Source organism: Pteropus medius, unplaced genomic scaffold (genome assembly GCF_902729225.1).
Source record: "Pteropus medius unplaced genomic scaffold, Ma_sr-lr_union100, whole genome shotgun sequence".
Lineage (NCBI taxonomy): Eukaryota > Metazoa > Chordata > Mammalia > Chiroptera > Pteropodidae > Pteropus > Pteropus medius.
The window spans coordinates 3,899,014-3,923,339 of NW_024349225.1; the positions used below are offsets into that span (position 1 = coordinate 3,899,014).

The window sequence follows — 24,326 nt, forward strand, 5'->3', positions numbered from 1 at the left end:
ACGCCTTTTCACCACCCCAAGCCTAGGACTGGTATTTACAGCTCTGAAGACCATGTCCTTTGACAAGAGAGCCTGGAAGGGGCCAAGCAGAGGCTAAAATCCAGCATGAGTTTTAGTGTAGAGCTGCACCAACTAGAGGGGGAAAAGTGCATTTTTCCTAAACCTTCTTTCCACAGTTGATACTGTTTTGTAATTTGTAGGCTCAGGGAGACACTCTTTTTCAATTTGCAGAAAGGCTGTAAATGTGCCGGCAATGGTTCTGCCCGAGTCTAACGCCATTGCTTACCTGGGCATGCTTGCACATTGCATCTGGACACCTGAGTAGCGTCTCCTGGGCAGGGGCGACCACCTTTAGATGGCTCTGGATTGTCGCACAGCCGTTTTCTAGTCTTTTCACCTCCTCCGCAAGAAGCAGAACACAATCCCCAGCTATGCCAGTGTCCCCAACTCCCGTCCACTGTGAAAAAGGATGAAATGGTCAATAGTAACAGATCGGTCTTAAAATTTACGGTTAGGGTGACCCTGCCCACGTGACTTTCATTTTAAGATCTGAAATGAGGGGGCTGCTACAATGAACACAAAATAAAATGCTTTACTCGTTCCACTGCCAGGAGTTGGAAAGCTCACCAGGACACATGTCAGTGTTGCATCTCTGGATCTGGGAGTCTGGCCCCCCACAAGCTCTTCCTCCATGGGAGGGCCGAGGGTTGTCACACGTGCGGTACCGCCGCATCTGCCCTCCATTACACGACCGACTGCATGTTCCCCAGCCGCTCCAGGGACTCCAGTTACCATGAGCTGCAACACAGAACCATTGGACAAGTGCTATCAATGACATTCATCCAAAAAGTATGAGAACACGCTCCCCGGGAACTGAAAAGAAACACATTGATCCATAAGCTGATGTTTTGACCAGAAACTGGGTTTACATCCCAGTGATTGTGCGATTCCATTTAATATAAATTTATTGAGTCTTTTCATGTTCCTTGAGCTGAAGGATATGAATGAGACCAAGTCTTTGCTCCTAATGAGTCAAGGCTATAACATTCAAGATACAGTGGATTCAGATGCTGCTAGTCTCTAAGCATCTATCTGGTGACTGAATTAAGGCAAAGAGCAGTCTGTTTGCCTCCGTAAAGGGATTATCAACATCATTAATAGTTAGCATGAAAGAGTGCCCTCATCCTTGTGCTCTGCAGCTGGTCCTACAGAGCAAATGAAATAGGACAGAGCAAATCAATTATATCTATGTATTATATAGACATCACAGCAACCATACAACATTTTGATATCCTAAACCAAAGGCAGATGAATCAAGCAACAGAATATATAACTTTAAGGACTTCAAGCCATAATGGAACTTTAAGAAAGTATAATGTTGACTCACTATTTCCAACACTCACTTGGACAAGGGTCACTATTGCAAAAATCACTCTGGACATCACTCCCTTCACATTTGCCTCCTCCATACTGTGGAACAGGATCGGAGCAGTCCCTTGTTCTCTGTCTGGCACCTCCTCCACAGGACACGGTACAGGTACTCCAACTGGCCCAAGTGGCCCACTTGCCATCAACTGGATTAAGGAAAAACATATGTGCTCTGTTACTACTTGAAAACGAGCAGGTGAAACTCTGGGCATTGTTAGGCTGAGTGATGTTCTTGTTGACATTGATTCTTATTGACATACTACCTAGATAAGAGGTAGATGTTCATTAAGGGTATAGACACTGTATTTCTCTTACCTGGACAGTGTCTTTCATTGCACACTTGCATCTGTGTTTCTGCTCCATCACAGTAGGATCCATCAAACGATGGTGGTGGGTTGTTGCACAGTCTTGTTCTTGTCTGGGTACCTTTCCCACAACTTTTGCTGCATACACCCCAAGGCTGCCAAGTGCTCCATGTTCCATGAACTACAAATATTCCAAGAGACAGAGTTTCAAGTCACAGAATGATGTTTGTTAATGAAACAAAATTATACAAGTAAATTAACTCAATAATGAGTTAAATCAGTCCAGACTCTAAACTAATTGAAACTGAACCAAAGAAAACATAAATGATGTTCTTCCTTTCTCCTTCTGTTTAGATTTTCATGGGAATTAGTGTCTGTAGGGAAACTCAGAGGCTGCCTAATGCCAAAATAAATGCTTAAAATTATGCAAAGGGCTTTTTTTTATTAAAATAAAATTTAATTAAACTACCATATGTAAACACAATCTGAGTTTTTAAATGCTAGGTAAGTACTTGTCTGTGCTCTGGGGAAAGTGGAAGGGACCAGAAGCTTTGGAGCCAGGCTGTGTGACGGATTGGGACGGGGGTGTGGACCACCCACGGTTTCCACAGTGAAAACTTGTACCTCAGGCTGCAAGAGCACATCTTTAAGCCTGACCTTGTTCTATGTTTAAAAATGTACTTGGATATTTTGACGAAAAAGTAATTTGCACAGTTAAGTCTTTGAAAATTTTTTCTCCATTACATAATGATGTTCATGAATTAAAAGTTCTGAATAACGCACTCACCTGCTTCCGAAACAGGAGGAAAAAAACTGACCAGTATCTCCCAAGGAGTGACATTAAGGCCTTCCATTTGGTAACTAACATATTATGCAATCTGAGCACAGGGCTGAACAGGCTTATGTTCCTCACCAGGGGCATGGGCTGAGGCTCAGCGTTATGGTTTCTCTTATGTATAAATCGGTGTCAGGTGATACTTGTGCTTGTAGGGTAATTTCTCTATGTGGGGTTCATAAAGTACGTTTTTGTGGTCACCCAGTTTAACCAAGATATTGACCAAAATAGGGCCTTAAGATCTGTGTCTAAATAATCTTTTAACAACCTATAAGACACCAAAAGAGTGAGTTGAAACCTAAGAAATGAAATTATCATCTAACTGCTTTGTTTAGAAGATATTTTAAAATTTTCTTGCATTTTCTTTTCATTAACTGTTCTCTAATCGAGTTGACTACATATCCTTGTACTTTGTAGATACAGGAAAACACAGTCAGACAAATTTATTTTAGCTAACAAGAATTTGCACTAAAATGTATTTGAGTAAACTTAAAAAGAAAGAAGAAAGCCTTTAAATCTATAGCAGATATTGCTCAAAACTACTTCTTTATTGATTCGGGTTGTTGATGCTCACAGTCCTTATATCTGGACTATGTGATTTAAAAAGTTCTGCTGTTCCCATTATTTTCATATATTCGATTTTTAAGGCTGTTGGTTAACAAAAGCCCACACCTTACGATATAAACTCTTATAGCACAGATGCATTTTTTTATTGGAGGATTACAACTGGGTGATGCTTATTCATTTATTATCGATATAGTTTCTATTATATATAAATAGAGGTTTTTAGCTGAAAATCTTTTATTTTTTAATCAATACAGAAAACCTTAAGCGGAACTGAACTTCATGACATAAAATGTTATAAGTTGAAATGTTTCTTCTATATTAATGGAATGATAACAAGAAAAAGGGAGAATGCTAATATAAACCAGAAAAGGCTTAAAACACCACGGTATTTAATACCAAAGAAGACAATTATGGAGGAATTAATGTATAAAAAAAATGCAAAGTGTAACAGGTGAATTCGCTGTTACACGACGTTGCAGTTCTGATTCTGAAAAGGCGATAGAGCACAGCGCTAAGGAGCAGGGAGCCTGGACCACGAGCCCTGAGACCGAATAAAGCCTTTGCCCTTAGTAACTGAAATCCTAGATGAGTTACTGGGCTTCTGTGTGCCTAGTTCATAGTCTGCAATATGTGGATAATAAAGGAGCCTGCCTCATTAGGATTAGGGCGAAGAATAATGAGTTTATAGATGAAAGATGCTTGGAACAGTGCAGGACACACGACATATGTGTGACTTATGAGTTAGTGTGGCCATTCTTTACTCAAAGTTCTCAATGATTTTCAGAAAGACACTTTAAAAAATGTTCATTCTTTAAGTATTCTGTAAAGATACATAATGACAATGATTCTTTAGAGGCAGCAGAATGGCCCATTCCAGAAAATACCAGTCTTTCTTAGGGGGAGGATTGGCAATTTAAAAACACTAGTCTAACTGTGGCAGGAAAAGTACACTGTAAGCCTAAAATATCAATTTGCACCAGAAAGGAAGGAAGTATTCAAGGAATCGAGAACATTTATAAACACCATTTAGATTGTCATTATGTAGATATCATAGTTGACACACTGCACAAAGATTGCTGTAATCAGGTATTTCCGGCTCTTTTTACTATGATATATTATGCTACTATAATTAGCTTTCTAATTCTTTTAGAAAAAAAGAATTTTGGCTTTTGGTTTATGTTCTTTAAGATTTCATGACAGTCTTTTATGTTTGTAATGTAATGTTAGCTTGGAAATGCAACTCGAGATACCCAGGATCTAAGCAAATAGGCTTGGGAATGAACAGATTGACTGGGTTCAAATCCTTGATTCACTTTTTACTAGCTATGTAACCTCAGTGAATTAATTATCATATATTTTCTGAATTTTAGTTTGCTTGTCTGTACAATAGGATGCAATACCCCATGTAGTGGATAACTATCTCATTTTGGTCTGTCAACATCCCACTCTTGGTGTCTCTCTCTGTGATGCTGTATCGTTTCAACTCTGAGTTTTTTCTGTATGATATTGTTTGTTTACCATTCTCATTCTAGCAATTAGAACAGTGCCTTGAGCACAGAATGGGTAAGTTGCCTAAGCTGGTTATCAAAGTATCGTTCTCCTGAACTGGAGTTCAGAGGTGGGCATGGAATCTAAATAAAATCAAACAGGGTTCTTTCTCAGGCTGATATGGATTCTGAGAGAGAGAGGAACTTTTTGCCTCTGAGGCCTTAGATTATAAGGCCCCTGTGAGCCAGTAGCTGCCAGCAGTCATTTTTTCCACCACATGGAAAGAGTTTAAAGAAGAACAAAGCCAAAGAGAGGAAAGCAGAGATGAGAGATGGAAAACATGCTGGTAAAAACATTGGCCAAATCCTTGGATTCAATCATACATGAAAGTAGAAGTTTTCTACTTAAGTTTATTTAAGTTTGATTTGTCACTTTCATTTGAAAGAATCCTAAAATACCTGTGCTATAGGGTTGTGTCACAAAGTCAACAACATGTATATAAAGCACCTAGCATGGTTCTTAGCACATGATAGGTGTTTAGTCAATGGTAGCTATTTTTATTTTAGCCTTCACTAATTGTGTGTTTCTAGGAACGTCTTTTTAATCTCTCCAGGCTTTATTTTTCTCACCTGAAGGTCCTCGTTACCTCTAAAATTTTATGACTTTGTAATTACTTATGTTTTCTCTACATGATTAAAAATGTGCCGCAGTTTGGAGCCTTTTAACATGTTCATTTAAGTCAGGCATTTTACTTAACACTGATTAATGTCATTCCTCTACAAATTTATCCATGAGACAGAAGCAAGAACATGGAGAATGAATACATTTCAAGGTAGAGGCCGTAACATCTTTTCACCATGAGGAAGAAAAGGTAATTATAACCCCTCCACAGGAGTTAAAATATGAAAGTGTTACTCATCGGTGGGTTCTCACCAGGGCAGGGCCTAATGTTGCACATGATTATTCCCACGGCACTCCCTTCGCATGGCCGCCCGCCATGCTGAGCTGATGGATTATTGCAAGTTCTGGCCCTGGTTCGATTGCCGCGTCCACAGCTCCTTGTGCATTCTTCCCAAGGGCTCCACTCTGACCAGCTGCCATCCACTACACAAAGGTGATACATTACACCATCAGATACATTTCAATTGAAAGGACTAATACTGAGAGGATTCATAGTTAGGGAATGGAAGTGAGTATCTATTAAACACACGCCTATCCGTCAAATAAAGAGGTGTACCTGGACACAGCTTATGCTGACAGCTTCGCACTTCGGAATCTGACCCTGGACAAGGCTTCCCACCATTGGCTGGAAAAGGGTTGTTGCACAGACGGCTCCTCTTCTGGACGCCTTTTCCACAAGTGACACTGCAGGATCTCCAGGCCGACCACTGGGAAAATCCACCATGAACTGCAAATAAAACATTGTACTTTGTCTCTGTTTTAGTAAATTAAAAAAAAAAAAAAAGCAAGTCGGATTTCATTTAAGATATACGCTGGGTCTAGAGCTAAATCTATAACTGCTGAGAAATTGCTTGTGGAAGTTCTCCTTTATGGTAAAATTAACATCTAAGCATGAGAGAAGAACTTCTGTTAGCTAGAACTTCTCAGCTCCGATTCTGGCTCCCTCGGATATGGCTGCTGAAGGAGCTAGCAACCAAGAAAGTTATATACTGTTTACCATTTGGATATAAGTCATTCTTTAAAGCAAAATATATGCATCGATTTCTGAGAATAAATTTGACTCGCTTTTCAATCAAAAATTTCATTTGGGATTTCTAATTATTTATTAACTTGGTCTTTTTCAACTCTAATCTGTATTGTTTTAATCCCTTTGGTCTGTAAATTCTGATGAGACTTTTGGCCTAGCTCCATCATCTAGAAGTATCCTGAAGATAAAGGAGACTCGGACTAAGATGTTTAACAACTTTTATGATTTGAGTTGTCCCAGGTGATGCTTAATATGAATGTCCCTCTGATCACACCCACCCTGGACTGTGACCGGCACTCTGACAAGGACGGAACCCATCAAGTTGCGAGCAACACATTCATATTCAGATGTATCGTCTTTCTGAGCAGCAGCAATATACAATGAGTTGTTGGGCAACACATTAACTCGGTCATCCCAGGGGATAGAGTGCCCTTGACGGGACCACACAACGGTTGGATGAGGCTCTCCAGTTGCCTGACAATTCAATATGACTTCGCTGCCAGCATTAACAACAGTTTCTACAGGCTCAAGAGTGATAATGGGAGGACCTACGGAAAAAAGCACATCGTGGTTCTTAGTTTTTGTGGAGTTATATCAACATTTTTATCAATATTATTCAGTAACATTATTTGAAAAGGCTAATTTGTTTATAAAATACCGTAGCCTCTCAACTACTAAGAAAGTTATTGCCAGTGATAAAATTTTCAGAGCTCTGATTTGTTCAGTAAATGTCAAAAATTTTTAAATTCGTAAGTAGATTAGCCCAGAGCATGGGCTCTGGAGTCATGTTTTCTGAATTCAAATTCTGCCTCTACTCCTTAGTACCTCTCTGAGCCCTGTATCCTTAAAAATGGTGCCAATTCAGAGAATTCTTGTTAGACTCCACTGAGATGATGCAAGCACAGCTCTTCCACGAGGTAGGCACACGATATTATTAGTACTATTGTTATCATTGCTGGTTTTGTCTGTGTTTTACACAGTAAATATTAATTTCTTCCCCTTACAACATTTTTGAGATAGAGTCATTATTAATTTATTCTTTCATTACTGGTCACCATTCTTTTATTCAAATAACATATATTGAGAGCCTACTATTTGCTAGGCATTGTGTTAGATGCTGAGGGTACAGAGGTAACAGATATAACTTCTAGTCTCGAGGAGCTCTTGGCCCACTGATAAGACAGAGAAGTAGCAAATTATTTAGCTGTCCTATAATACACCTACAGAATTAAGTAACAGAATATGTATAATAAAATTTAGTATAGAGTAGGTAAATGTGTGGTAATACGGAAACATAGACAACAGTAGCTTAATAAATCCAACAAAAGCATGTCACTTGAAATGGAGAAGAAAAGGAAGACATTCAAGAATTATTTAAAAAGTAGGAAGGATAGGACTTTGTCATTGAATGGTATGGAGCAAAGAGAGGAATTGATGACGACAGGGTTTTGACTTGGGCAATACAGTATATTTTGGACAATTCAATAGAACACAGGAGGAATAACAGATTTGTTGGGAGGGTAAGGAATGATGATTTGCAACTATTTAGAACTGCTGAGCTTGAGTTATCTGTGGGACATTGATGTAAAGATGTCTAGATGGAAAGAGAATATTCATATTTAGAGCTCAGATTAAAGTCACGGGCTAGAACTATAGATTTGTGAGTCTTTCATGAGTAGGTAAGATGGCTTCAGAAACGAGTTTAAAATAAGAGGAAGAGGGACACAGACAAAAACCATTGCAACATCATTATTTAAGATATGGATGGAAAACAAAGCTATAAATGATATTAAAAACTGATCACTGAGGCAGTAAGAAAGTATCCTGGCAACCAAAGGAAGGAGTTTTGAGAGGAGGGAGAGGTTAATAGTATCTATAGTGGATGATAGCTGCTCAAGTGAAGTCATTGAGAAGAATGTAAAAGGAGTTATATAAACCTGCAGAATGTTTATCTTTATACTGGTTTACAGACTGAGAAAGATAGAATGTGAAAGACTTCATGGGGGACGAGAAGCTTGACTGGCTTTCAAAAATGGGTAAGATTATGTATATATATATATATATATATATATATAAATGTGTATATATATATATATATATATATGTACATATATATATATATATATATATACATATATATATATATATATGTATATATATATATATATATAAAAGAAGGGAGCCTACCTGGAGAGCAGATAGTATGGCGATGGATTTAGCTTTGAAAGGATGATTCGCCCTATAGTATACAAGGTTTTATATATTTGGTTAACATCTTCAAAGAAAATCGGAAAGATTTACATTTGAATAGGTAAGCAAAGGGGAGTTTGTATATTCTTGAAAAAACATGGGATGAAAGCAGTGTTTTAGTAGGATTGAATTGAAAGATGGGAATGATTTGCTCAATGAGAGGTAATGAATATCAGATAATTCAGGGTGGTGGCTGCATATTTTGAATAGAGAAATGTATCTGGAATAATAGAACATAAAACAAAAATAGAAGTAAAATGTGTTTTATTGTGATACCAATACGCTAGTATTTTATGTGAAGGTATTACTGACATGTTGTCTTTCACAAAAGGAATTATTTCATGTGAAGTTTGAAACTCTCAGTGAGAGTCATTAATACTTTATTCATAAAAACGCCCACATCATCCTACACAATTGCCTTCATACTTGATGTTTATATTAACCTCACTCTAGGAACTTTCAGAGCTGGAGCTTTTATTTCCTCCCAGTGTTCAGATTACATTAGGTATTGAATAAACTGTTGCTGGATAAAGTAAATACCTCAGATTAATCACTCAACAGTAGATGACAACATAATAACTAAATGAGCTCACATGTTCACATAATTATGGTAAAAAAACCTGTCAAATAAAACTTAGAATCTTAATTTAGATACCATATTTGAGCACTTCCAGTTGTACATAAATTAATTCAACAATAAAATTCCTTATAGACATCTTTCAAGGCTGAATTAATTCCCGTAGTCACATAATGATCAGTTAAATATTAGCATTTAACTCAGTGAAGACATTGCTTCTGGTGCTTTAATTTTAATTTTAAGCAAATTGTATTTTTGGCTTTTTTAACACGTCTCATTTACTTATATGAATTTGCTGTCACTATGTGTAAGTGAGCTGATCTAATGCAGCCTGGCTTAAGTGGGGTCAGCGTAACACTTTTCCAGGAGATATTAATTATGTTATGCCCTACCTACAATCCACCCAACAAAGAGGGGAGGGACGTTTCACAGAAATAACATTTATTTGGGAAATGTGGCATATTACATCCTCCTCTTGTTGATGTATAACTTACATCAGTAGATTAACATTTCTGAAAAGATCTGCAGTAAAGAAACTTGATACACCTAATTAGGGCTTGGCGTACAGTGGGTGTTCATTGTATATTTAACAAATAAATGAACTTTGTTTAATCTACTTTTTCTCAGACTTATTTGACCCTAGAATTCTCCTTTTTTCTTAATTACATCCCACAAGGTTATAGTTTGACAAATACAGACTTAGCAAGACATGGACACAACCTAGGCTTCTCTTGATGGATGAATGGATAAAGAAAATGGGGGGTATGTGTGTGTGTGTGTGTGTGTGTGTGTGTGTGTGTGTGTGTGTGTCTGTGTATACACAGGAATATTATTCAGCCCTAAAAAAAGGAACTCTCGTTATTTGAGACAACATGGATGGACCCAGAGGGCACTATATTAATTGAAATAAACAAGAGAGACAAATAGCATATGGTATCACTTATATGAGGAATCTTTTTTTTTAAAAAAAGCTGAACTCATAGAAACAAAGAGTAGATTGGTGGTGGCCAGGGGCTGAGGGGTGGGAGAAATGGGGAGATGTTGGTCAAAGGATGCAAACTTTCAGTTACAAGATGAATAAGTTCTGAGGATCTAATGTACAGCATGGCGACTATAGTTAATACTCTACTGTATACTTGAAATTTATTAAGGGCATAGATCTTAAGTGTTCTCACCAAAAAAATCAAACCAAAACAAATGGTGATGGTGAAAGGTGATGGGTGTGTTAACTAACTTGATTGTAGTGATCATGTCACGACACATATGTATAGCAAATCGTCACATTGTGCACTTTAAATATAAACTATTTTATTTGTCAATTATACTTCAATAAACCTGGAGGAGAAAACACTATCTTAGATATTTTTAAAATATCAAATGTTAAAGTCTTAAAATTTTTTTTCAAATGTTGAAGTCTTACAGAAAGGTAGTTTGGCAAATAGCTGTTATTAGTAAAAATTGTCTGTAGCATTTCTCAGTGAATGAAGAATATATAAATTCATCGATAAATACCGAGCTTATTCATGAAATAAGTTGGTTTGCTTAAATTTTCAACCCAATGGCATTGTCCTCAGGTCAACCCCTAAGGTGGTTCTGGAGAGCATCCAATGGGCCACTGGAGTCTTTCCTGTTTTTCTAATTACAAAAGCTCTGTCTTCCGGTGGCTTATACTGAGGTCTTCATAATGAATATGACGATCCTGCCCAGGTCACATCGTTATTTCATGGAAGATTGAGAGCAATCGACCTGGAGCACTTTTGAGTTCATTTACATTAGTCTTTATTTTTAATATATATTTTTCAGTGCCATAAAATGGCATCTTTGTAAGTACTTTACATGAACTGTGAATCATAAGAGTATTTGACCGAATACACTGCAAACAAACAAGCAACTGAAATCTAGAACCGCACGTGTTAGATGAAATAGAGAAAAATATCTGTGCAAAAACAGTATCCGTCTCATGCTAGATAACAGTTATACCATCATCAGAACATGGTAGACACCCTCTGAAAGCTACCATTAATGAATGTACTTGCTATAAAGTTAAAGAAAATGAGCATTCTTTCTTAGGAAACCTTCCTTAAACCGGGTGTTTACTGAGAGTTTAATTAAGCAGCTTACTCTGCAGAGTCAGGCGCATGCTGCGCTCCACCACCCCGGCTTCGTTGGTAGCCACACACGTATAGTCACCCGCATCTTCATTCTATGGAAGTAAGCAGTGTTTATAAAAATATGAGCTTACAGAGCAGGGAAAATAACTTTGGTCACCGTGATGCCAGTTTATATGAAATTTCCTGTTTGAGAGGCATTTTAATGGAAATAGAAAAACCTATGTATATTTAACCTCATAAATATATATATATATATATTTTTTTTTTAAATATATATATATATATTTTTTTTTTTAAAAAAAGAAGAAGAAAAAGAAATTCCCAGCCAAAATTTTTCAAAATAGCCTCTTATTGCTCTCTGGGAATAATTGCTTGGTAACCAAAGCAAACATAATATTTTTTTATAATTATCTAACCAAAATTATCTTACTAAAGAAAAATGCTGATTATATTCTTACAGTATCTTAAAAGAGCATTCAAATAATCAGGACAAATTAATAAATATTGAGTTCTTTCTAATGGGGGTTATTTAATAAAAAAATTAAGCTTAGTCTCTATCTATAGAGCTTGAAATTAAGGAAAGTGAAAAACTAATTTATTGGTAATTATAAAACACAGAACATAATTCACAAATTTACACGTATATGGTATAAATAAGTACTATATGAGTCTAGATTTATGAATAATCAGAGTCATAGATTTCATTAAATGTCTGGTGAAAAGGAGAATTCTGGCCTCATTAAGATAAACATTAAGTCAATAAAAAGAAAATGAATTGCAGGAAGTAGAGGAGTGGGGGAGAAGGCAGGCAGATGTTGACTCAGATGTTTAATTGTGGTGCCAATGTACTATTCACATTGAAATTTCTAGTAGGGAACTGTAAATGGGAGTTAAAAGAATTTCAGAGCTGGGGATAGATATTTAAGAATCAGAAATTGCGTAGTGACAGGAAGTTAGCATTAGTATTAACATTGGTATTAGAAGAAGAACCAAGAACTTAAGAAGTAGTAATATTTGTGCCGAGAATAGGGGGGAAGGGTAATGAAGAAGGCTGAGACACAGCAGAGTTACAGCAGCTAAAGGTCGATGTCATCTCAAAACTGAAGAGACACTCAACAGCATCCAACGGTGAGATAAAAGCAAGCAGAATAAAGACTGAATGGTCCACTTAACTAGGGGATTAGATAGTATATTTTAATCATTATTTCAATTAATTCAACAGTGGGCTAACAATTTACCCATATGTAGTCTAGTTGAGACGTTTTTAGATAAAGTATCTCATTCACTTGACCCCCATTAGAATAACTTAAAGCAGCACTTTTTTCCCAAATTACTGAAGGTTTTAGAAAGCCTAATATATAGCTATTGGCTTAGTGGTGAAAACTACCCTATAATTTATTTGTGATTGTGTTTGCAATTCTTCAATTTCTTTGTTCTGAAACAGATGTGAAGTTTTCTACTGATGCTAAATAATGGGTCGGTGATCGGGAACAAAGCATCGAAATTATTTTATCGTTCGTACTTCTTTTTCCAACACTGTTTCAGTTTTTTTTTTTATAAGAACTCATTGATTCAAACTTTATGACTGAAGTAAGAATGCAAGAGAAACTTTTCCCATCCACAACACCTATAGAAAGGCATTAATTGTGGCAGGTAAAGTGCATGTCGACAACTCCAGAGTGACTTACTACAGTGCCATAAATGGCCAGGGAGCCATTGCCAAGTTGACGGATTCTGTGGTTAATTTCGATGTCCAGCCCCTTTCTGCTCCACTGGATGGTTGGGGCAGGGTCTCCCTTTACCTCGCAGTTCAGAACTGCATTACCACCGAGGGGTTCAATCCAGTTAGCAGGGTAATCACCTTTGAAGACTGGAGGTTCTGGCAAACAACAAAAGACAAATATGAGTAAAAGGAATCTTGGGTGATTTTTTTTTTGTGATTTTGACTTTGACCTATTTAATGAAGAAGGAGAGGGTAAAGCCACTTTTGAACCTCATGAATTTTACAGAATGAACTGCTCGTGTTAATCAACTAGATAATTTCATCAGTTTCAATAATATAGGCAGATGATTATACTTTGTGCCAAATGGTCTCTTTATTTACTGCTTCCTATTTTTTTTGAGTTGAATGTTCATAATTTTCTACTTCTTATGAATTTGCACTTCTGTGAAACAGGACGAAATGGATCAATAAACCAAAGTTATAGTATATTAATACATAATAAGGAAGCAAAATACAAACCGTTTATTATCAATAGATTATAAATTAAAAATAGAGCACTTTTACCTACCTTTCACATAAACAAATCCAATTGCCTTCACAAAACCAACGCTGTTCTCTGCGGTGCACACGTAAGTGCCCGAATCCTCTTTTGACACCCTTTCAATAATAAGTTCACTGTGTCCATTTACACTGTCAAAGTGGGCTGAGAGAAACAAGTTATGAAACAACACACAAGCCTCTCGGTAACCTAGGAAAATAATCACAGCTCAGTGTGGTGCAGGTTAGATTTATGTGTTGGTCAGCAATTGAACCAGAGATCTCATCGTGACCTTGGAGAAGAGGGCCTTTTCCACAGATTTTGCTACGTCTATAGATACTTGTCTGAAGAATGAAATACAGCAGAAGGAAAAGGAAAAGAGAATGAAAACAAACATCTTTTAAAATTATTTTAGATTGATTTTATACCTTTCATCTCAAAGTGCTGCCTAAATCTGGCTCATAGTCTCTCTAGGTTTCAAAAATCTTTCGTTTAGAAATATGATTTTTCCATTTCATTTATCCCACCACTGCTTTTCCTTGCAAATAATTTATATCAAAAACATGAAAACCTTTTCAGTTATAATTCAACTGATTTGGCAGGTCAGAGGGGATGTCATGGAAACATATGACAACTAGGTAATGACAACATGGTTAAATCTGTAATAATTTAAACTTCTCCATAAATGGTCATGATATAAATACTTACAGAGATAAGTTAAATTTGGAATTTAGCATAAGGTAAACTTACGTTAATCCTAAAACAACTGATACTAAATAAGATTATGATTAGATCAACCAATATCTAATTATGTTAGGTATGTTTATCTTGCATACTTTCCCCATTCAAATTATCTTTTACAATTTCATACTGCTGAATATTATGTAAAAAATTAAGCTTTAAACACTTACGTAGCTAAATTAGTACTATACCTTCAGAAAACAGTACTAATTTTTTTGGACTTTATTTTTCCTTAGTGACATATACCATTATTATTAAGGTAATATAGTCGATGAATTCTAGTCATTAACATAAATATTTATAACAGAAAAAAACTCAAGCTTATCACTACTTTTCTAGCAAGACATTTATTAAATGCTAATAGTGCAAGATTTCAAACTCAATTCTGGGATAGGACGTTCTCATTACTATAATATCTTTATGCTGATGACAAAGCCTAACAAATAAGGAGATACCTGTCCTCCCAGCTTCTGGGTTCCAGGTACTACCTTAACATGTAGTGCACAGGTTTACTGAAATGTTCTACATAAATGATCTACGTGGTTAATGCATACAGTGAGAAGCAGAGTTCTCTGTAAAATTAGGTGAATCTTCAGGACTGTAACAGTAGCCACCTGAATCCATTTACCAATGATGAAGGAGATCCAGGGGGGATAAGTTTAGGTGCCACAATATTTAGAAGACACAATATTGTCTTCTCCTGGGGGAGAGAGATTGTTTTTAGGTTAAAATTCTATTTATATGTTTCAACATATGGTGCTACGATCAACTCATTCTATCAAAAGAATGAAAAGAACATATATACTGGGTTAAAATCTAGGCAAAGGTACACATTTTACAAAATTAGAGCAACCATGTTACTTTCATGTCACTTTCAATCAATTCTCAAGGCTACAGGAAATGGAGATTGGGTTGGAGTTCTTGATGGGTGTATTTATTCTCTTCTGAAGAATTAACATTACCAACCTGGGATAATATTGTTGTTGAAGGTCCATGTCAACTTGGGCAATGGAATACCGGTGGCTTTACAGCTTAATTGTAGCCGCTCTCCTTTATTCAATGACATATCTCCAGGAAGTTCAGTGAAAGTGGGGAGGACATGTACAGTCAGGCTGACAGTGCGTGAGTCTTCACCTGCAGCATTGTTTGCAACACAGGTATAGGTGCCAGAATCCTCTGGCTTAAATAAAGAAAAATCATAGGGCTTAGAATCACTTAACTTTATATCATATTACACAAAATACATAAACTTGCATAGCTTGGCTCCCAAAGGAGCACTCTTATTTAAAGACAATTTAAATTTCCATCTTGCAGTCCGAGTCATCTGTCTAGCTTTTGTATAACATAATTTAAAATGTACAAATGTTTAAACAAAAGCCCATATTTCACAGAATTACAGCATTTTATAGTCATAAGAACCCAGGAAAATTTAGATTTCGAAGTTCATTAAACAACTAGTGTACTGTTGCTCTGCAATGTATAAATAAAGAACAAATCATTCTAAAGACTGAAAGAATCTTGACAGCAAGATTGGCTCTCTGGGTAATGTGGCACCAAAGACCACCAAAATTATCAAAGGAAATGGCAAGCGTAGGGGCAATATTACCTGCCATTCTGAAGTTTCACTTGCTAAACCCAATGGCCAGCTCTTGGCACTCATTACTAGCTGTATTGGTGACATGTGCCACAATTATGACTCACTTTCTTCTTTGAACCCATGTCTTTACTTGGCTTCCTGGACAATCCCACTTTTTCCTACCTCACTAGTTGCTCCTTTTCTCTCACTTTTTGCTGGCTTCCTCTCAACATTATGTCTTAATGCTGGCATTTGAAAGGACCCAGGCTTTGCAAGGTCTCAGTCTTTGCACCTTTTTTTCCTCTATCTACATTCAATTCGTTGGTGATCTCATCCAGTCTTATATCTTTAAATACCATCAATATGCTGATGGGTACCAGTATTTCCTGCCCAGGTCTTTCCTTCAAACTCCACTAACATTGAACTTCTCATGTCAACTCTCCACTTGGATGCCTAAAAGCCATCTTAAATTCATGTGTAAAACTGAACTCCCCATTTCCTCTTTCTCCTTCCTTTTCTAGTTGTAGCCATCATCTCAGTTGATAGATGTTTTGTCCTTCTAGTTGTTCATGGCTTTGTTCTCAGACATCCTCTACTCTTTTCTTTTTCATACTCTACTTGCAATTTAGCTAGCAAATCCTAACTTCAAAGAAGGTCCTCCTGCTTCTCTCAGTTGCCTCCCTACTGTCTATTCTCATCACAATAGCCAATGCAATATCGCAAAAATGAAAATGTAAGGCAGATAACATTGCTCATCTGCTCAAAACTTGCAATGGCTTCTGATTTTACTCAGAGTAAAAGGTAAATTGTTATAATGGCCTACAAGACACTACATGATCTGGCCTCCATTTTTCTCTGACTGCATTCTTTCTCTTTTTATTTTCTTCTTTGCTTTCACTGGCCTCCTGTTTTTCGTATACATCTGGCATGTTTCCACTTTTCTACCTGTTTCCTCTGCCTGGGATGCTCCTACCCCAGATATTTGCTCTGTTAACTCACTTTCTTCAAGTTTTGCTCAAATGTCACCTTCCCAATGGGAACTTACTCTGACCATCCTACTTGAAAATGTAACCTGTACCCCTCCAGCTCCTGATCCCCTTTACTCTGCTCTTCTTTTAGTTTTCATACCACTTTTCTTCTGACTTATTGTATACAGCACTATTATGAGTTCAATATCTTTATGCAGATTGAAATTATTGTTTTTATTTTTTATCGCCTATTTCCCTCCTCTAGAAATAAATTCCATGAGAGAAAAAAATCTCTGATTCTTTTGTTTCCTGATGTCGTCTCACTGCCTAAATCAGTGCTGGTCAATAAATATTTGTTGAATTAATGACTGAATGCTTCTGAATGTAATACAGAACATATTATGGACTTTTTCTTCTCTCTTAAAAATATTAAAAATTTATATTTGTATTGAAGGATCAAAACATTACTTGGAAATGTACCATAAAAATTATAATTAAAATGGATAGAGGTCAAAAAATTAAATGAAATAAAAATCTGAATTGTATATATTATCCACAAACAGCCTTCTACTTATCGTTTATATCTTTTATCTGGTATTTATAAGCTACCTTATTGTTGATATTCTTTTAATGTATCTGAGTCATTGTCCCACTAAAAATCTAAACTTTATTTTTTCTTGTTTAATTTCTTTAGGTCTGTAAGAATGATTGAAGGGGCAAATTCAACATTCCTGGACCTAGGGATAAGCCCCACTAAGGGTGTTTACACGTTTGAACAAACAATTTATCCTTATTTTATCAATCGAAAATTCACATTTAAAATTTTTAATATGTCTGAAATTGTAATACAACTTAATCAATCTCCTTCTCTAGTTTGCTTATCTGTATTTTTTTTTCTTTCTTGGTGGTATGCAAAATAATAATCCATCTTACAACCGATGAAAACTTATATTTGAAGAAATACAATTTTTTGCTGGCACATGTGGGAGTTAGGGTCTAGTGACATAGCATTTCACTAGGGCTATTTACCTGGCAATCCTAAGAGTCTGGCTAATGGCTAAGATTATACTATAAAGTGAATGCAATCATTTTTATTAATCTGCTCAAATTAAGTCCATTGAGATTCTATAATAAAATTTAGGCATTTTGAAGGGTAATGAAGAGGAATAAGATATGCACAAAAGCTCTGAAATTGATTCACATTTTAATCATGGTTAATATTTAGTGCCAAGTACAATACTCTCAAAACACATAATATATTTAACGTATGAATAGGTACATATTCCTCTTCAAGAGGACTACAACTGAAAAACTGAGATGCTTCCGATAACTACTATTCCACAGACTGGTGAGGTACCACGTAAGAATATTCAAAAACCTCAGGGTGCATAGATCCCTAAGACCTTAGTTTTCGATGATTAGAAAGAGTTATTTAAAAACTCAAAAAGAACTTTAAAAAATGCTATTTTTATTTGGTTAATAATACATTGGACATCTTTACATCTTCACTCTTGTAATCATTCATTAAGTATTAAATGTAAACAAGCACTTAGAATTTTTTCTGAGAAAGCAGATTTCCACAAAAATAAAGAAACAATTTTAGGAGGAGGCCATTTATGAGTTCCTACTGTCTGTTCAATACTAGTCTCAGATCTGGGACATAAAATTAAATATGTGCAAAATTAATGGGTGACCTGAATTTATGAGTGAATTTTATTTCATTATTAAAGAATATATTTCCAAGCTAAGTTACTAAAGTAAAAAGATAAATTAACAATCTGGCTTAAAGTATCTGTTCATATCTATTATACTTACCACAGCATTTTCCAGAATGAGCTCTCCATAGGGTTCGACAGTGTATTTTCCTAACAAGTTCGCTAAAACGACACTGTCTTTTTTCCAGTTAATTGCTGGTGTGGGGATTCCATCAGCCACACATGGAAGGACGGCCTGTGAATTCTCATGGACCGTGTAGTATACTTCCGCACTTCGGATTCTGGGTGGTACTACGAAGAGTTTAAAATCGATGGTCATTCAGGAAGTTGAGTTCAATATCTTTATACAGATTGAAAATTAACACACAAAAGACTCTTCTGAAGGTAATTTTGCTAGAAATACTAAAAAAAAAATCTACTAAAATGTTTGTTCGTTATCATAAAAGCAATCCAAATTTTTGATGCTAGCAAGAATTCTAATCAATGTGAACTTATTGAGTATACTGACAATCAGTTTCTGAGCAAATGGCTTAGAACGGGGTTGGAAATCTTTAGATTCTATCTGACTTCCTGACTTTTTCTTACTTGAGTTTCTTCTGCATATTGCAGTGAAGTAAAACAAACACACGAGAACAACAAAAAACAAAAACACTTCTGTGGTTGTATAACTGCTGGATTTGTATCACAGACATAGTGTGAGAACAAACTAATAACAGCCGCTAGTTTAAAACAGTGTAAAACACTCACCCCATACTGAATATCACAAAGTGCTAAAAAAAAAAAATTTTATTGCAGTATTTCACATGTTACAACAAATGCAAGTAAAACCAGCTTAAGGCATTTAATTCAGTTTTTATACCATCACAGAAGAAATTTTTATAGTGGTTTCATAACACTGTGCATTGTGATACCAAATATTCCCTATGCCTCAAATTTTTTTGAATTAGAATTGAGGCAATAAAGATAAATTGAATATTTTGGTATACTAAGAAATACCTTAGTGGATGTAGAACTGAGATATTCTAAAGGAAAAGGCTTTAAAGTATTAAGGATACTTGAGTCAAAAAGTAAAAATACTTTCAGTATTATTCAAACATATCAGTGAGAAATGGGTCAATCTTAATGACATTTTAAGCGACAGGACTACAGTTGATTTCAGCAAAAACAAACTATGTGTAAACTAATTTTTCATCCTTTTATGATTATATGAGGAATATATACACATATGAATGATTACAGGCATAATCATTGTAGATAATATGAAAAACATAATCTATTTTGCTGAATCGTGCATCATAAATATTCATTTTTTACTAAATTTTACTGTATTTCATTATCTCTTTTATGCTAGTTTCCTTGGACATTCATTATACTTTTCTAGCTTTATTGCATTATGGGCAGTAATTGTGGTCTGTATTTTTAAACCCTAATGATTTTTTTTTTGTTTAGTATATGGTCAATTTTGGTAAATTTTCTACAAATACTTGAAAAAAAGGAGTATCATTTATTAGTCCCTTATTTGTTAGTTCAAGTATACTGATCAGTTCAAGTATATTAACAGAAAGCAGATATAAATTGGGGAAGACATTTAGAAAATTCATAAATAGTGACTTTTTATTTGGAAAAATTATTCATTTATCAATTAGAAGTTTTTCCACTTAAAATTTTACTGTAACTATAAGGTTGCAAGAAATTCAAACACATCTGAAAAATAAAAAATAGCTTTCATAAATTTTTGAAAAAACAGAAACTCATCATTAAAACAAGAGTAACAGTACTATTACTAATACTAATATTACTAGTACTAATAATAGTACTGAAAACAGTAGTTAGAAACAGTTCGATTTACTTATTGTTTTCTACCACTGATATTAATAGGTATTCTATTTTTAGTCTTAAAACATACATTAACACTAAACTATTTCAATGCTGATCTTTAGAGATTTTGTTAGCTGTCTGAATACAAAATAAAAGAAAGTGATTTATTTCTGTTAAAATATACATGTAAATATTTTGCTACTTTAAAATAATGAATCAAACAGATCTCTAATTCTCATTAGGTTCACGCTATATTCATAATGTAGGTCATATAGTGATTAGTTTTGAGCCAAGATGACTTTCACCTTGAGAAGTAAAGCTGAAGAGTCGCAAACACAAATGGACTCCTCATAAGACAAAGAATAGATCACTATGATCACAGTATTAGGGAATTATTGGCAACACATTAAGTATCCTGACTATATTAATAAACTCTCTTTCTCACACACATATGTGCATACACAAATAAATACAGCCTACAGAAAACAGATTTGAGGGGCAAGTATACCTCTAGCACACGCGCGTGCACGTGCATGTGCACGTGCGCGCACACACACACACACACACACACCATATTCTGAATTATTGATTTTGCATAGTTTTTATTTCTGTCATATTTTTCTTAATTGTCTTTTCTCTTTGCCATGGTAACGTAGAAGACTGAAATAATTTACATTCAAACCACTTACCATGGACAGTGAGCTTAGTGCTCGTGCTGCTTGATCCTGCCACATTAGCTGCCATGCATGTGTACTGACCCGCGTTATCGGGCTGGGCAAATGCTATTTGCAGAGCCCCAGAGCTGAGGATGCGCTGGCGGACTGATTCCATGATTGCTTGCCCATCTCTATGCCACGTAATGTCAGGTGGTGGGTGCCCATCTGCCTCACATGGTAGTGTGATGGGCTTATCCACAGCAATGATATATTCCTTTGGATGGGGGCTAATGACTGGAGGAACTAAAAGAAACAAAGTTTGAATTTCATCTTAAAGCAGGAGTGCACCATTTACACACTACAGTATTGCTCTAGCAAAGTGAAGTCACATTGAAACAAAATCCCGACGTTAACATATCTCTTCAAAGGGTCACTATAGTTTGTTTTCATTGAACTCGTTTCAGAAAATTATTCTCGATCTAGCTAACAAATGTAAACAATAATCTATTTTAAATGAAGATATAAACATATATTCCTGACGGACTACATGCCTAGAAAATTTAGGTGTGTTGACAGAGGCATTATTTTAAAGCATAGATGTACTGTCTGATTCATTTCAGCTGCTTAAAACTTTCAAAATAGATGCCTTCAAGGTTTGGAAATTATTTAACTACTCAAAGATACTCTACTCATACATTTTCTGCAGTGCTTAGCATGATATCTCATATACAGTGGCCATATTTAATAAAGTATTTTTTAAATGAATGAATGAATAAATAAATAAATGGATCATGAAAAAAGAAGGCTTTTATATAGATAAAAGCCTTCCCATTTCTTCAGAAAACTGTGGAAGAACTTATGATAAGGATTTCTCTTCCCAGTGTTTACAATAGGTTGATTATTGCTTAGCCACTCGCCTGGATATTCTATCGAGACTTGAAGACGTTAAATAAGTATGAAAGAACAACCAACCACAAGCACGTAAAAAAGGAAGTCAGAGACGAACCCTTTCCTGAGGCAGTGACAAGGTGCAGAAGACAACCAAGATGATAAAAATGCGACTTTAAATGTGCACAGACAAAAAAAAAAAAATCTTCTGAAGCATCTACCACCCATTCAAGAAAATCTGAGAGAAAAACAAGGCCACCACATTCATTGTTACCACATTCATTGTTTCCACATGCTAAGAAAAGGAATCACAAACAACATCCTTGAGAACTCCACTGACCCATGTAATGCTCTGTGCATGAAAAGTCCCGGGAACCTAGAGCTATCTGCTATGTTTCCAGAGGAAGCTGTGGAGAAATAGGCAACTACATGGAGACCAAATCTTAGGGTATACTAATAGTGATGAGTAAAATAAAGTCAACAAATTGTGACAAAAATATGAATATGCCTGTTAAAGTTATTTATATCAACCAAAATTAATTGGTTGACTTTGTGCTTGCAAGTAGAGATTGGATTCAGAACAAGGAGAGATTGGATTCAGAATTTTTAATGTCTCTAGAGTATGCAATTATCTCTGGTTGCTTTGGAATGTTGAAGTGTTATTAGCTGTTTAATGTGTTTTCTTTGTCCTATAATCGCACATATTAATATTTTAAATCAACTAGTGGAAAAAAAAAAAAACAACCCTCAAGTCTGGAAGTGTTCTTTTCTCTGACTTCTGTGTTGCTAAAACCAGTGAATACTTCTTGGTCCTTATCCTACTTGACCTCTCACTTGCATTCAACAAAGCTATCCACTCACTTCTTGAAACACTCTACTCTCCTGGACTCCATCTAGTTTTCCTTGACATTTCTGCCCTCTCTTTTGTATTTTTTTCCCAGCATCCTCTCCTTTCTTGGATTCCTCCCTAATGCAATGTCCCAGGGCTCTGTCCTTACTCTTTTCTGTCCAAATTCTCATTCAGTCTGTGGACTGAAATACACTGACAATACTTCCAGATTTATGCCTTAGACTATACTTCTCCCATGGGCTTAGAGTTCATAAATATTCAACTCTATTTGACATCTCCACCAAGATTTCTAATAGTTCTCCACATTTAACATGATGAAACAGATCATGGTTTCCTTCTTCCAAACCAGCTCCTCCCCTTGCGTTCCCCATGGCACTATCATCCACTCGCTAGCTCAAAGCCCAAAGCCCAGGACACGTAATTAATTCTTCTTTCCTGAGTCCCCAAATCTGATTTATCAGCAATCATGGCAACTATACCTCCGAAAACATTTTGAACCCATCCCTTTTTCCATTAACCCCTGCAACTCACACACATACCCCAACTCCTGGCCAGACCATAATACCCTGACTAGATGACTTTAGTTCTTCCAGCTCTAGTCTTGCCCATTCTCTAAACTATTATTTAGACAGCAGCAAAAAAGAGCTTCCTAAAACCAAACCAGGGTCTTGGTTAAATGCTTAAAAGGTTTCCTGCCTCATGGAGAATGAAATCTAACCTTTCTGTGGTCCTCGAATCCTCCAGGCACTGGCCCTGCCTTCTCTTCTGGTCTCTTTCATAATCTGTCAATCTTTCCCTCACTCACCACTGTCTAGCCACACTGGCATGCTTCTTTTCTTACACTTTCCTGCCTTTGAGCCATCGCACACGCTGACCTCTTTCCCTGGGACACTCCACCACATTTATATGGCTTATCCTAGCTCATCGTTCAAGTCTCAGCTTAAATGGGACCCCCTCAGAGAAGCTACTTCGACCGCTAATCTAATGTGGCCCCCATATTTCCCCATTATTCTCTATTTCAGTCTTTTGTTTTTATTTTCTATGAGAATTTATAATGATTTCATTTATTTGGTAGTTTAGTTTTTTCCTTCTCCATACTACAAGGGAAGGATCATATTTGTAATGTTCAATGTATTTCCACTTAGTATACCAATAAATATTTGTTGAAAAACGTGTTGAAAAATACAAAGGAATTAGATTTATAATCTGTAAAGAGGTGAGCTCTACTCTAGTCATTAATTCATCACAGGAAAATCACACTATGAGAGAATGCAAAATCAGCTAATGCAAATTCAGTAGCTCGGTACCTATTTTTAGTGTACTTTTTCATTCACAAAAGCCATGCGTAAGATATGATAATTATATCAAGAAAATATTAGTTAAATGTGAAAAAAACCCATTCTGTATTTAGAATAATTTTTTTCTAATAACTTGGTTTAAGTGCAATTTATAATTTATTTTTTAAGTGGATATTACAATCTAATATTTCATAATATATCTAAAGTGTATTATGGAAAGATGGTTTAGTACTCTATTTCATTGTGGCACATATTTAAGGTATTTAAAAATACCTTAAATATGTGC

At 35.8% G+C, this 24,326-nt stretch overlaps 1 protein-coding gene across 3 annotated transcripts in view; it reads right to left on the minus strand.

The window, feature by feature from the left end:
* The window catches only part of HMCN1 (hemicentin 1), a 460,798-nt gene that overhangs the window by 34,139 nt on the left and 402,333 nt on the right, over positions 1 to 24,326 (minus strand). For all 3 annotated transcript variants that reach the window (XM_039881236.1, XM_039881237.1, XM_039881235.1), the window contains exons 81-93: positions 21,038 to 21,307; positions 18,631 to 18,821; positions 15,238 to 15,451; positions 13,561 to 13,695; positions 12,958 to 13,148; positions 11,280 to 11,361; positions 6,610 to 6,879; positions 5,861 to 6,031; positions 5,557 to 5,727; positions 1,744 to 1,914; positions 1,404 to 1,574; positions 628 to 798; positions 287 to 457 (exon numbers count right to left, since the gene is read on the minus strand). In XM_039881236.1, the coding sequence (XP_039737170.1) occupies positions 287 to 457; positions 628 to 798; positions 1,404 to 1,574; positions 1,744 to 1,914; positions 5,557 to 5,727; positions 5,861 to 6,031; positions 6,610 to 6,879; positions 11,280 to 11,361; positions 12,958 to 13,148; positions 13,561 to 13,695; positions 15,238 to 15,451; positions 18,631 to 18,821; positions 21,038 to 21,307 (2,379 nt within the window). The remainder of the gene's footprint in view (positions 1 to 286; positions 458 to 627; positions 799 to 1,403; positions 1,575 to 1,743; positions 1,915 to 5,556; positions 5,728 to 5,860; positions 6,032 to 6,609; positions 6,880 to 11,279; positions 11,362 to 12,957; positions 13,149 to 13,560; positions 13,696 to 15,237; positions 15,452 to 18,630; positions 18,822 to 21,037; positions 21,308 to 24,326) is intronic.